The sequence below is a fragment of the Lagenorhynchus albirostris genome, chromosome 3 (assembly GCF_949774975.1).
Source record: "Lagenorhynchus albirostris chromosome 3, mLagAlb1.1, whole genome shotgun sequence".
Classification (NCBI taxonomy): domain Eukaryota; kingdom Metazoa; phylum Chordata; class Mammalia; order Artiodactyla; family Delphinidae; genus Lagenorhynchus; species Lagenorhynchus albirostris.
Genome location: NC_083097.1, coordinates 35,513,794 through 35,525,341, shown reverse-complemented (window position 1 = coordinate 35,525,341; position 11,548 = coordinate 35,513,794). Strand labels below are relative to the sequence as shown.

The 11,548-nt window shown below is 37.3% G+C and overlaps 1 protein-coding gene across 1 annotated transcript; it reads left to right on the top strand.

The window, feature by feature from the left end:
• The first annotated feature begins 1,935 nt into the window (after positions 1-1,935).
• Positions 1,936-11,444, top strand: SELENOP (selenoprotein P). Its single transcript, XM_060142908.1, is given in 5 exon segments — positions 1,936-2,091; positions 5,347-5,562; positions 6,329-6,541; positions 8,176-8,293; positions 10,006-11,444. Coding segments are annotated over 4 exon segments (1,134 nt in total). The 5' UTR covers positions 1,936-2,091; positions 5,347-5,359; the 3' UTR covers positions 10,606-11,444.
• The last annotated feature ends 104 nt before the right edge of the window (positions 11,445-11,548 follow it).

Here is an 11,548-nt window from a genome sequence, read left to right as displayed (position 1 = left end):
CGCATGCTGCAACTACTGAAGGCCGTGCGCCTAGAGCCCGTGTACCGCAATGAAGAGTAGCCCCCGCTCGCCGCAGCTAGAGAAAGCTCGCGTGCAGCAACGAAGACCCAATGCAGACAAAAAATAAATAGGTAAATTTTTTTTAAAAATTGGGAACTGTATTCAATACCTTGTAATAACCTATAATGGAAAATAATCTAAAAAATATATATCTGAATCATTTTGCTGTATATCTGAAACTAACACAATGTTGTAAAATCCACTATACTTCAATTAAAAGAAACCCGTGGATTCCCTTCAAACATTGCAAGCTCCCCATCATCTCTTTTTGCCATCTGGGGGTTTTAGCCATAAACTGGCCTAGACACAAACACTCCCAGGCGCTTTGCTTTGGAGCTAGCTGCACATTTGCAGGGAATTCTCTGGCACAGGAGGCAGCTGCTAAGCCACATGTGAAGGAAGGTGGTGATGGTGAAATACTCAGTTTCCTGCTGCAGACAGACCCAACATGACTATTTACATTTGTGAAGACAATGAACTATAGGGGGATTATCTGCTTCATACAAAATATTTTCACACGGTTCTTTTAAAAAACAAGTATGTATATATGCATTTTTCTTTTCCTGCAGAAAAACTAAGCATTTCACTAGATTCTCAAAGAGATCTGGGACCCCAAAAGGTTAATACCTACTGCTTGGTGTGAGTAAATAGAATTTGGCTTTCAAATGTCAAGCTTTTCCTTTTTTTTTTTTTTTTAAAAGAAAGTTGCTGCTTTATTCAATAGTGCTTTAAGTGGCAGAGGAATTTAGAACCAACCCACTTTATGGAGCCAAGTGTGGAAGGATTCTTTTTTTTTTTTTGTCAGCGCCACGCGGCATGTAGAATCTTAGTTCCCCAACCAGGGATGAACCCGTGTCCCCTGCATTGGGAGCGTGGAATCTTAACCACTGGACCACCAGGGAAGTCCAAGTTTCTACTTGGATAATTTCTTTACAGGAAAGATAACATCAGAGCCTCTTTGTACTTTCTGCACCTTGTACAGCAGTACTCAGCCCACAGCAATCAATAGGGGTTTGTTTGGACAAAATGCATCGGTAGTGAAAGCGAGGCTTACTTGAAAACCATCACTATCCAGGGCTGCTGTCATTTGAAATTGCTGCTTGCCTTAGCTATCATGCGTGTGCTCATTTGTAGCAGTTAGTGGAGAGAATGTATCCCTTTCTGAAAGGGTAGGAATTTTCCATTTTATTTGTACCTTTTGAAATTTCCATATCCTTTTCCATGTTCAGCTACTATCACAGCTAACTTATTTGTATGGTACTTAAATTTGTAAAGAATTTACAATAGATCGTTAAAAGCTTCTGTGGGATACCTAGGTCTTCCTGGGAGTGGGACTTCTGTGATGAGAAAAATGAGGCCTGGCATCTCTCAGATAAGAGGTCTCTTTCCTTATTCCTTTCCTTAAATGAAAAAGAAAAGAGCAGAAGTCCTGTGAGATCCCACAGAGATTCAGGTTTTAACCACTGCAAAATAATCTAAGTAGGTCTGTAACAGCAGGAAAGATTTGAAACACCAGGTGACTTTTCTAACCAAGTTCACACAGTTTGGGTTAGGCTAGCACCTGACCGCTACAAAGTAAAAGAAAAAAAATTTTTTTTCTTTTTTTAAAAAGACAGCTTACCTCGCTGGCGCAGCAAATGTTTTTCCCTATTATAGTTTGGAAAAGAGCATAACTTGCAGGCCTTCTTACCCTTAGCCCTTCCTCCCGCCCCCGACTGTACCATTAAATCCTAGCTACTGGGGTGTCTAAAAAGGATAGGGCATAAATCAGTAATTGCAAAAACTCCCCCCCCCGCCCCCATTTTGTGCATGCCAGCACTTGCTACTTTTTAAAAGTCGGTTGTAATAATCAGTCAGAGGTTGTCTCTGCTAGCCAGGTCACAGCCTGAGTGGGCATTGAACTTTGGACTATAGCTGAGGGGCGAGGTAGACAACAGGGACTATAAATATGCGAGTTTCTGGCTGTGGCTTTGTGGAGCTGCCCCAGCTGAGCAAGAGAAAGGAAGCAGCAAGCTAGTCGGAAGGGGTTGTGTAAGTAGAAACTTCGTGTTTTTCCAAACTTGATTCCTTGACAGTTTGGTAAATGATTTGATTTTTGAGTCTTGATAAAATGTTTCTGTCCTTAGAATAGATTTGAAGAAAAGAGATGGGTAAAGAAAAGTAATACAAAAGAAAGAACAAAAGAGTCTAAACGCCGAGTGCAGTGGGGACACTAACAGTTCTTGCTGATTTTTGCCCTGCTTTCTGCACAGCTGAGGATGAAGATGCGGGCAGAGGAGGCTGGAGAAATTGAATTCTTTTCCTCTGCAAAAAGTTGTGATGTTACATAGGCAACATTATATGTTCAAGCTTAAATATTTCCTACCGAAATGCAGAGTGAGAGCTCTAGGGGCAAAACAGCCTGTGGGTTTGAAGAGCAGACTGAGATATGGCCTTTCTACAGTGCTGTAGAAATGGCCAGGGATATTGTGAGCAGTTTCAAGGTTAAAAAAAAAAAAAAAAAAAGAAGGGAGAGCAGGTTTGGTCCACTGTGCGGAAATGATCATCCTTGAAAGAGTTAAAACCCATGTCAGAATCGGGTGGTCTGCGATTAAACGCAATGCTTCGCAGTTGACGTGGTGATTTCAGGAGAATGAGGGGGGACCCTCAGATGCGGGTCTGAAGGTTAGGGGAAGAGGGTGGAAGGAGTTTCTGCGTGTTGTGCCTTTTGATGGGAAATTTTAAACAAATGTAGCTCTGTATGTGGCCAGTGAATCTAGGTTTTGTGATTGAAAGTGGTGAGATTAGTGAAATTCATAACTACATTTTAACGGTTATTGCATCAGCTTCCAGTAAATCTAGTTTTGTTATTTATCTACATTATTTTATATAGTTGTCTGACAGCTGTAATTAATCAAAAGTTTATTATGTAAAAAGTGATTTTAAGGAAACAAAGTTGAACAGCCTATTGATTATAGTAACAGAGGAAAATCTGAAAGTGTGAACTCTGTAATCCACTCTGCCAATGGCTTCTGTTGTTTTTTCATCAAAAAAGTAAATGAGAGCAATGGGTGAGATAACCTTTTCATTTGTATTCACTCTCCAGCCAATTGGAATGGTATGCAAAGTAAGGGCACCAGGCGCTGAGATTATGCTGGGGTCTATAACTACTGAATTTATATTCTAGAAAGTAGGGAAGATCTAGCCATTCTAGTAAGAAACAAAATAGCTTGAATAATTTTGATGTTTTCTTTGTCATCTTAGGACATTAAAAAAACCCAGATCCTGGCTACTATAGTTACTAAAGGTGACCCAGCTAAAAATGGTCAATATATTGCAGTAGCTAAGAGGTCATGTGTTGGAATTAGTAGAACCAGTTTGAACCCAGTTTCCCTGTGACTTAGTACCTGTGTGGACTTGGGCAAGATGCGTAAGCTGTCACTTAGCCATAGTTTTCTCAACTGCAGAAGGAGATAATGGTCACATAGTTGTAAGGATTAACTGACATGATATTAAAAAAGTGCTTTGTGCTACCTGCAAATAGTTGTATAAATGCTCGATAAATGGTAGCTATAAGAAGGATAATTGTATCATCAGTATAAGTACTATCCTAAAGAAATTCCCTAGATTTAGTCCAGATATATCCTCTCCTTTTTTTAAGTATTGGAATTTTAAAGATATTAGAATAGTTGGGATGGCCTTAATAAATTATTTAATTTATCCTCTCTTAACACCCCCCCCCTTTATTTCTCTTCCTTTAGTTAGGCTCTTATCAAGATATTCTATATAGCTAGGAATTTTGTGGTGTCAAATAATGTGAAAGATAAGCAGGTTTTTAAAAGTTCTCTCTATAGCTACCAGTGCATTAGAGCCCAAATCAATCTGATTTTAGCCTTTCTACTCCCCTCTTAACCCTGGGCTCACTCTAGGTAACTTATCGTTAGCTGCCCACCCTCCCCCCTGCCCAAGTACTTTTACTTTTTTAATCCCAGATCAGTGCCTGAAAATGTGCCAACTTCCTAGTTCTGGAATTTTGTCCTGATCTCTCTCCCTCAGACTTTTTTTTTTTTTTTTTTTGCGGTACGCGGGCCTTTCACTGTTGTGGCGTCTCCCGTTGCGGGGCACTGGCTCCGGACGCGCAGGGTCAGCGGCCATGGCTCACGGGCCCAGCCGCTCCGCGGCATGTGGGATCTTCCCGGACCGGGGCACGAACCCGCGTCCCATGCTTCGGCAGGCGGACTCTCAACCACTGCGCCACCAGGGAAGCCCCTCTGACTTTTATATCAAAATGAGCCTGATTACTTTATCTGATTCACTTAGTGTGTCTTAAATAAAAATTAAATCATGTTTGCATAAATGTATGGATTTTTCTTTCTCTGCTTATCTCTGCTGACTATGCTCTTTTTTCCACCACCTGTCTACAGATCACGTGTTTTATTTGTACCTCTCTGCAGAGAGCGCTAGCCCTTGTTTTGGGAATATTTCTTGTCATGTATTTAATACTTGTACATTTCTTGTCTGAGTATTTCCTACTCAGAGGGGTCATCTTTTTTACCCAAGAATGTGCTATCTAGTCACAGGAACTTCCTGAATGTAGTGGTAGCCAAGAAGTAGACTAATCGAGTGTAGATTCCAGTGAATCTTAAATGGTACAGGGGCCAGTGATTTGCAGTACTTCTTCCTGGTCAGGTGTTTTTTCATTGGTTGGTGTTTGTCTTGGACGTGATAGCAACATTTTGGTAGGCAGTAACATCTGAATCTCTTCACGTTGGTAGACTGCCCTCACTGCCACCTTCTTTCTTCCTGGGTTCTCTTTCCGTGTTGTCTTTTCATTTCTGTGGAGAATCCCCTACTTACCCTTTCTTTTCTTAGATTGGTGGAGGATAGAGAGAAGCAGGCAGAACTTGGTGTGTCTCAAATAGAAATCAAATCATGTTTGCAGAATGTTACTTGGTTGTAGAGGCCACATTCTCAAAATTTCCTTAGACATGTATTTTCTCCTAGACATATATCTTCTACTAGAGAAGTACTTGGCTGCCTGTTCAGGCAGATCTCCATTGCATGCTTACTAAAGTATCTTGCTAAGCCAGATAGTTAAGAGGTACTTTGACAGCTTCCCTGACTCTGGCTGATCTTTTCCCCTTTACAGGGAGATTTGGGGCTGAGAGGCCCAACGTAGTGAGTCCAACAACATGGAGACAGAATCCACTGGCTAGATATTTGTACAAAGTAGAATTGTACCTGCTGAGTTTATAGAAATTCCTTGTTATGACTGTGAAGATGACAGAAAGGTTTTCTCTTTTACAGGACAGCCCCAGCAATGTGGAGAGGCCTGGGGCTGGCCCTGGCTCTTTGTCTCCTCCCCACGGGAGGAACAGAGAGCCAGGGGCAGAGCTCCTTTTGTAAGCAACCTCCGGCCTGGAGCATAAAGGATCAAGACCCCATGCTGAACTCCTATGGTTCAGTGACGGTGGTTGCTCTTCTTCAAGCCAGCTGATACCTGTGCATACTGCAGGCATCTAGGTAAGGTAGTCTTTCTGTGGTCTAGCATTTCTTAAGGGGATAGCTATTAAATACATACATACATAAAATAAAATAAAAATAGAAAAGATATTTTTATTAAATTGCACTTTTGAAAAACTATACAAGTTTTCCTAGAACATGTTAGAGGAAAGAAGACTAGGAGGGTGTTTACAGTTGTTTTCCTGGGGCTATGGAAGCTTCTTCTTCTTTTTGTGTACCTGTATTTTATAGTACCCTACTAAATATGTACTACTTGTGTAATGAAAATGTTCTAAATTGTACTGTTGGAAATGGATTAGTTGTTTCAATATAGGAAGCAGAGACGAGAGCTTTGCTAGAGTAGAATGAACACTAGACTTGCCACCAAAGGTCTTGAGTCATTTAACAAATTTATAAATATATATTTGTTGGGTTATTTGCCAAATATTTATTGGGTACAATTCTCTGTAACTGCGAGATGGCTTAAAAATATACCCTTCACAGGATTAATTTGCGGACTAAATGAGCTGATGTTTGTGCAAGCGCTTAGCATATTGTTTTTTTTTTTTTTTTTTAGCATATTGTTTTAACTGAGCATAAGTGCTCAATAAATAATTAGAAAAACAAAAGTTTTAGTCTTTTAAAACAATGCAAAAAAGAGGTATGAGTTAAGTAAAAAATAACAAGAGTTTCATTTAGGAAAATAGAGTGAGGAAAAAGGGAGAAGTCACTAAAATAAAATTAAATGAAATTATTCCTTTTTTTGTATTTTTTCCAAATATTTTAGATTGGAAGACCTGCGAGTAAAACTGGAGAAAGAAGGATATTCGAACATCTCTTACGTTGTTGTTAATCATCAAGGAATCTCTTCTCGATTAAGCTATGTGCATCTTAAAAATAAGGTTTCAGAACATATTCCTGTTTACCAACAAGAAGAAAACCAAACAGATGTCTGGACTCTCTTAAATGGAAATAAAGATGACTTCCTCATATATGACAGGTGTGTACACACATGTATACATATATGCATACATACCCACCCCCCCAAATTAAAAGATACCTGCTTTGTATTTAATTTAATAAGTAATTTAAAATAACACATCTGCTTTTATTACCAAATACTCAGTTTCAAAGTGAGCCCGTTCAAATGTTTGGTTTTAGTATTTTTGAAATGACTTCTTTTCACACAAGGGAATTCACCACTCCAGTAGGGAAATAAAGAAAATTGACTATACTTTTTTCCCCTGTAAATTAGCATTCTGATTAAATTAAAAAAAGAATCAATTTGTACCTCACATACAATTCTAACTTAAAAATTTTGCAGATGAATAACCATACTTTGCAGGCCACTTGCTTATCTCTAATCTAATTACTAAATTTTAAGTTTACATGCCTGCATTTCTGAACTATAAAATATGTTAATTATTTAGGTATAATCGGCATGAATCTGCTTTTGATTCCATGAATGAGTGAAACGTTTGTATTTTCAAGGAACCTCAACGCATACATTATTTGATATCACTGGGACTTCCTTGGTGGTGCAGTGGTTAAGAATCTGCCTGCCAGTGCAGGGGACATGAGTTCGAGCCCTGGTCCGGGAAGATCCCACGTGCCGCGGAGCAACTAAGCCCGTGTGCCACAACTACTGAGCCTGCGCTCTAGAGCCCACGACCCACAACTACTGAGCCTGCGTGCCTAGAGCCCGTGCTCTGCAACAAGAGAAGCCACCGCAACGAGAAGCCTGAGCACCACAAGGAAGAGTAGCCCCCACTGGTCGCAACTAGAGAAAGCCCGCGCTCAGCAACAAAGACCCAATGCAGCCAAAAAATACATAAATAAATAAATAGATTTGACATCACCAACATTTCTAGTTGGTGCTGGTTTGTTTTTTTTTTTTGGCTCTTCAGGAATGGTAAGCCAGACTCTGCCAAGGCCTAAGACCTACTTGGTCTTACTCTAAATATTTTTAATATTACATGTCATTCTTTTAGGATTGCAAACTTCTTATTCTGTTGCAAAGTGTAACCCTTTGATAGTCATATAAAATTGTATATACAGGGTAAAATAGGGGTAAGAAGGACATTTCAACTCCACTATTTCTGAAAATGCCAGGCGTTGTATTTCCATTTCTTTCACTGTACTGAAATTTTTGTTGCATCAGATATTTTTTTAAATCAGTGGGCTACTGGCCAAGACTTGAGGGTTTTTTTTTTTTTTGTTATGCTGTGGTTTCTTATTGTGTGGAATTTGTGCTGCTTTAGCAGTTATGAAACGATCGTGTGATTTGCAGAGCCCAATTTATGATGTCAGTGGTTTGAGCATTGACAGAATTTACAAGTCAATTACAAAATTGTATTTGACCAAGTCACAATAACTAGATTGCATAGTTTTGACATTATTTGTTGTGACATATCTATTTCACATTTCAAAATCAGACTCACTATAGTCTTGTCATGACCTGACCTGGTATACAGTGCCAGGGAGGTTGTTTGAGACCCCATTCAAGGAAATTTACTGAAGTTATGAAAGAGTCTTAGTTATAAGACCATTGAACCTACAGTACCTATCCCCAGATGGTGCATGAGTAGGATCATGATACAGAAAATATTGTAATGACTTTGTTATTTTTTTCAGATGTGGCCGCCTTGTATATCATCTTGGTTTGCCTTATTCCTTCCTAACTTTCTCATATGTAGAAGACTCCATTAAGTCTGTTTACTGTGAAAGTAAATGTGGAAACTGCTCTCTCAAGGTATTTTTCTCAATTATTTTTACGTGGAGAAAAGAGGAAATCTTTTAAGAACTATTTAAGTAAGTTAGTGTTTCATGACTAATTAGCTAGTCAATGTTTCTGTTGGTGTACTAAAAATAAACTACAACAGTAATTTTTATTAATATAACTACATATGCTTCCTTTTATGTAACATATACTTTAAAACGTCTTTTCAAGATCCATATTGCTGCTTTTATCTAGAAGAAGTTTAGAAAACAAAAAAATCAACGTAGATTACGTATTTCAATTACCACCGAATGCTATTGCATGAATATAAGTACTTAAAGAATTCAGCCAACATAAAATACATTATTGCAATATTCTGAATGTGCTCATATAAGAGCATAGTGATAGCAAAGATTATGCATGGCATTACCTGAAGTGGAATTGGGGCCCAGATAACTACTTAATTTACCAAGAATGTAAAACTGTCAGCTTTAAAAAAAAAAAAAAAAAAAAAAAACTGTCAGCTTTTCTGTGAAGCCCTTACACAGTGCACTTGGAATTACTGCATTTATTTCACAATGGAATAACTTTTTTACTCATTACTGATATTTCTCTCTTAACAACCATGAGAATATTTATTCCTTGTCATGAGAGACACTATATTTACAAGTGGTTTATAAAAAAGATACTCAAGGAATTGATTTTAACTTGTATTAACTAAACTTCTTTTCCTCTCAAACTGAGAAGGAAAATAATTCCAAACAGTGTTTCCTTGACAGAGCAAGTGGGCAAAATTCGAACTCAGGTTTAAAAATAATCTTGAATTTTTATTTCTAAAATAAAGGAAGCTCTGCTTCCTTTATATTTTTCCCAACTCTAAAGAAAGCCATTCAGATTTTAATGAATCACTTAAGTTGTTAAGAAGCTCAACAGTTTAATTACTCTAGTTATGTCATTTTTCACATTTTAATCTTCATAATAATACCGTGAGGGTTATTTTACTGCTTTTACAGATGAGGAGACTGAAGTAATGCAAATAAAGTATTAACTCAATGTCTAACTTATACTAAGTGCTTAATGAATGTTAGCAATATTGATTCCTCATTTTTTGGGACTTTTTTTTCAGCATTCTGCATTTTCACAAATGCCTAATAGTTGTAAATATACCTAGGTATATTGAAACAAAGGTAGAAACAATTCTCATAACATGTGTAAAGTTTACAAACATCTGTAAATAGAAATAATATATCGTATTATCTGATATGTCAAATCAAATTGGAGTTTTTCTATTTCATTGCATCCTAGATGCCACCAATTATATGACACATTATTTATGTGTTATTAAAAACTGCTGTCAGTTAGAGTAGGATACAATACTATAAAACTATCACTAGTAGGATGCATTCTAATTTTAAAGATATTAAAATGTGAAAAAAATACATTGTAGAATCAATGAAATATAATAATTGGTTTTTTGGAACCAATACGTATATCAAATTGTTTGTTTTTAATAAAACACTATTAAGTTCTGAAAAGTAATTCAGAAACAACCAAAAAATGTACCATTTATTAGTTGTATGCTAAAATCCAGTGGAATTTATAACTTTTCAAAACCTTCAAAATACCAAATCATATCACTTAGTGAGTGTTTGAATTTCTTATATGTTACCTTTAAAAATCATTTTTTCACGCATTCCTGCTAAATCTATAAATTTGCTGGTAAGTGATTTATAAATTTATTCCAGACACTGGAATATGAAGACTTCTGTAAAAATGTATCTTTGGCTACTGTGGAAAAAACAACCGAGGCTCCACAGCCCCATCACCATCACCATCACCATCACCATCACCATCACCATCTTGAGAACGGTCATCTTTCAGAGTATCCAAAACCAGAAGCACCAGATAACCCTGAGCATCCCCCTCCTTCAGGTCTTCATCGCCACCATAGGCACAGGGGTCACCAAAGACAGGGTCACTCAGAGAACTGAGATGCATTACAACTTTCTTTTCCACAAAAGAAGCTCTGACGAAGTGGATGCATAAATCAGTTACTCTGAAAATTTCCCAAAGATTCAGAATCAGCTCTGAGTAGCTGATGATGACACTGCCGACATCTGATATTTGAAAAAACAGGGTCTGCAGTCACCTGACAGTGTAAAGACAACCTCCCCTCTTTATGTAGCTGACAGGGCCTTCTGGCGGAGGAGCACGTCACTGAATCTTGACAGTGACGTTTGCCTCCAGCTGCCTGCCACGCAAGTCAGCAGCTCAAGCCTACAGAAGCCAGCACCAAATGAAGCTGAGAGAAGAAGGCAGAAATGTGAAAATGACCTTCAGATTAAACATTTACAATCGGATGTACTGCCTAAGTCAGCCTAGACAATTATATCTCCAGCATTTTTATAAGCTACCTAATTAATAGTGATCCAAAAATAGGAATTGGATTTGTGTACACATGGAGAAATTGGCTTCCACATTTTAAAATTTAAGTCAAAAAATGTTTACCCCCAACCATATTTTTATTACAGGGCAGCTGAAAGGTGGTTGCAGCATTTGGTTCATATGTTTTTCTTTTTCTTTCTCCAGCATTCTACTTGCATTCATGAGAACAGAAACATAAACTATGACCTAGGGGTTTCTGTTGGATAGTTGGCAACTTAGAATGGAGGAAGAACAACAAAGACATGTTTTCCATTTTTTTCTTTACTTATTTCTCAAACAATATTATCTTTGTCTTTTTAATCTTACGTTTTTAACAAATTAAACCTTTAAAGAAAGAAGTGATTTCTGTCTTTTCAGATCCAGAAATACTCATACATGAATATTTTGCTATGATTACATTTTAGATATCCATTTATACTTTTTTTACATCCAAGACTCATATCTTGATTTTTACTATCACATATGAATGAAGTCTTTATATCTTGCTTTCTTTGTCTAGCATTGTATCGTACTCTTTAAAATTTAAGATTGCCAGTCTTGAAAGATAGATGGGAAATGATAAAAGAATGTTGTCCATCTCTTGATTGCTTAGAAAGTATTTCCATAGTCAATGATGGTTCAATAGGTAAACTAAGTCCTATAAACCTGAACTTTTTTATGGCTGATACTATTAAGCAAGAATGCAGAACACGATTGGCAAAAGTGTGCATTTGTTTAAATAAACTCAATGAAGTTTAAAGCTGTCTTTTTGTTTTCATTGTAATTACTTAGTATGTTATATTGACAATAGAAGTGAATTTTCAATTGCTTTTAAAGAAATTAAATAGCAACTAATGAATTTAC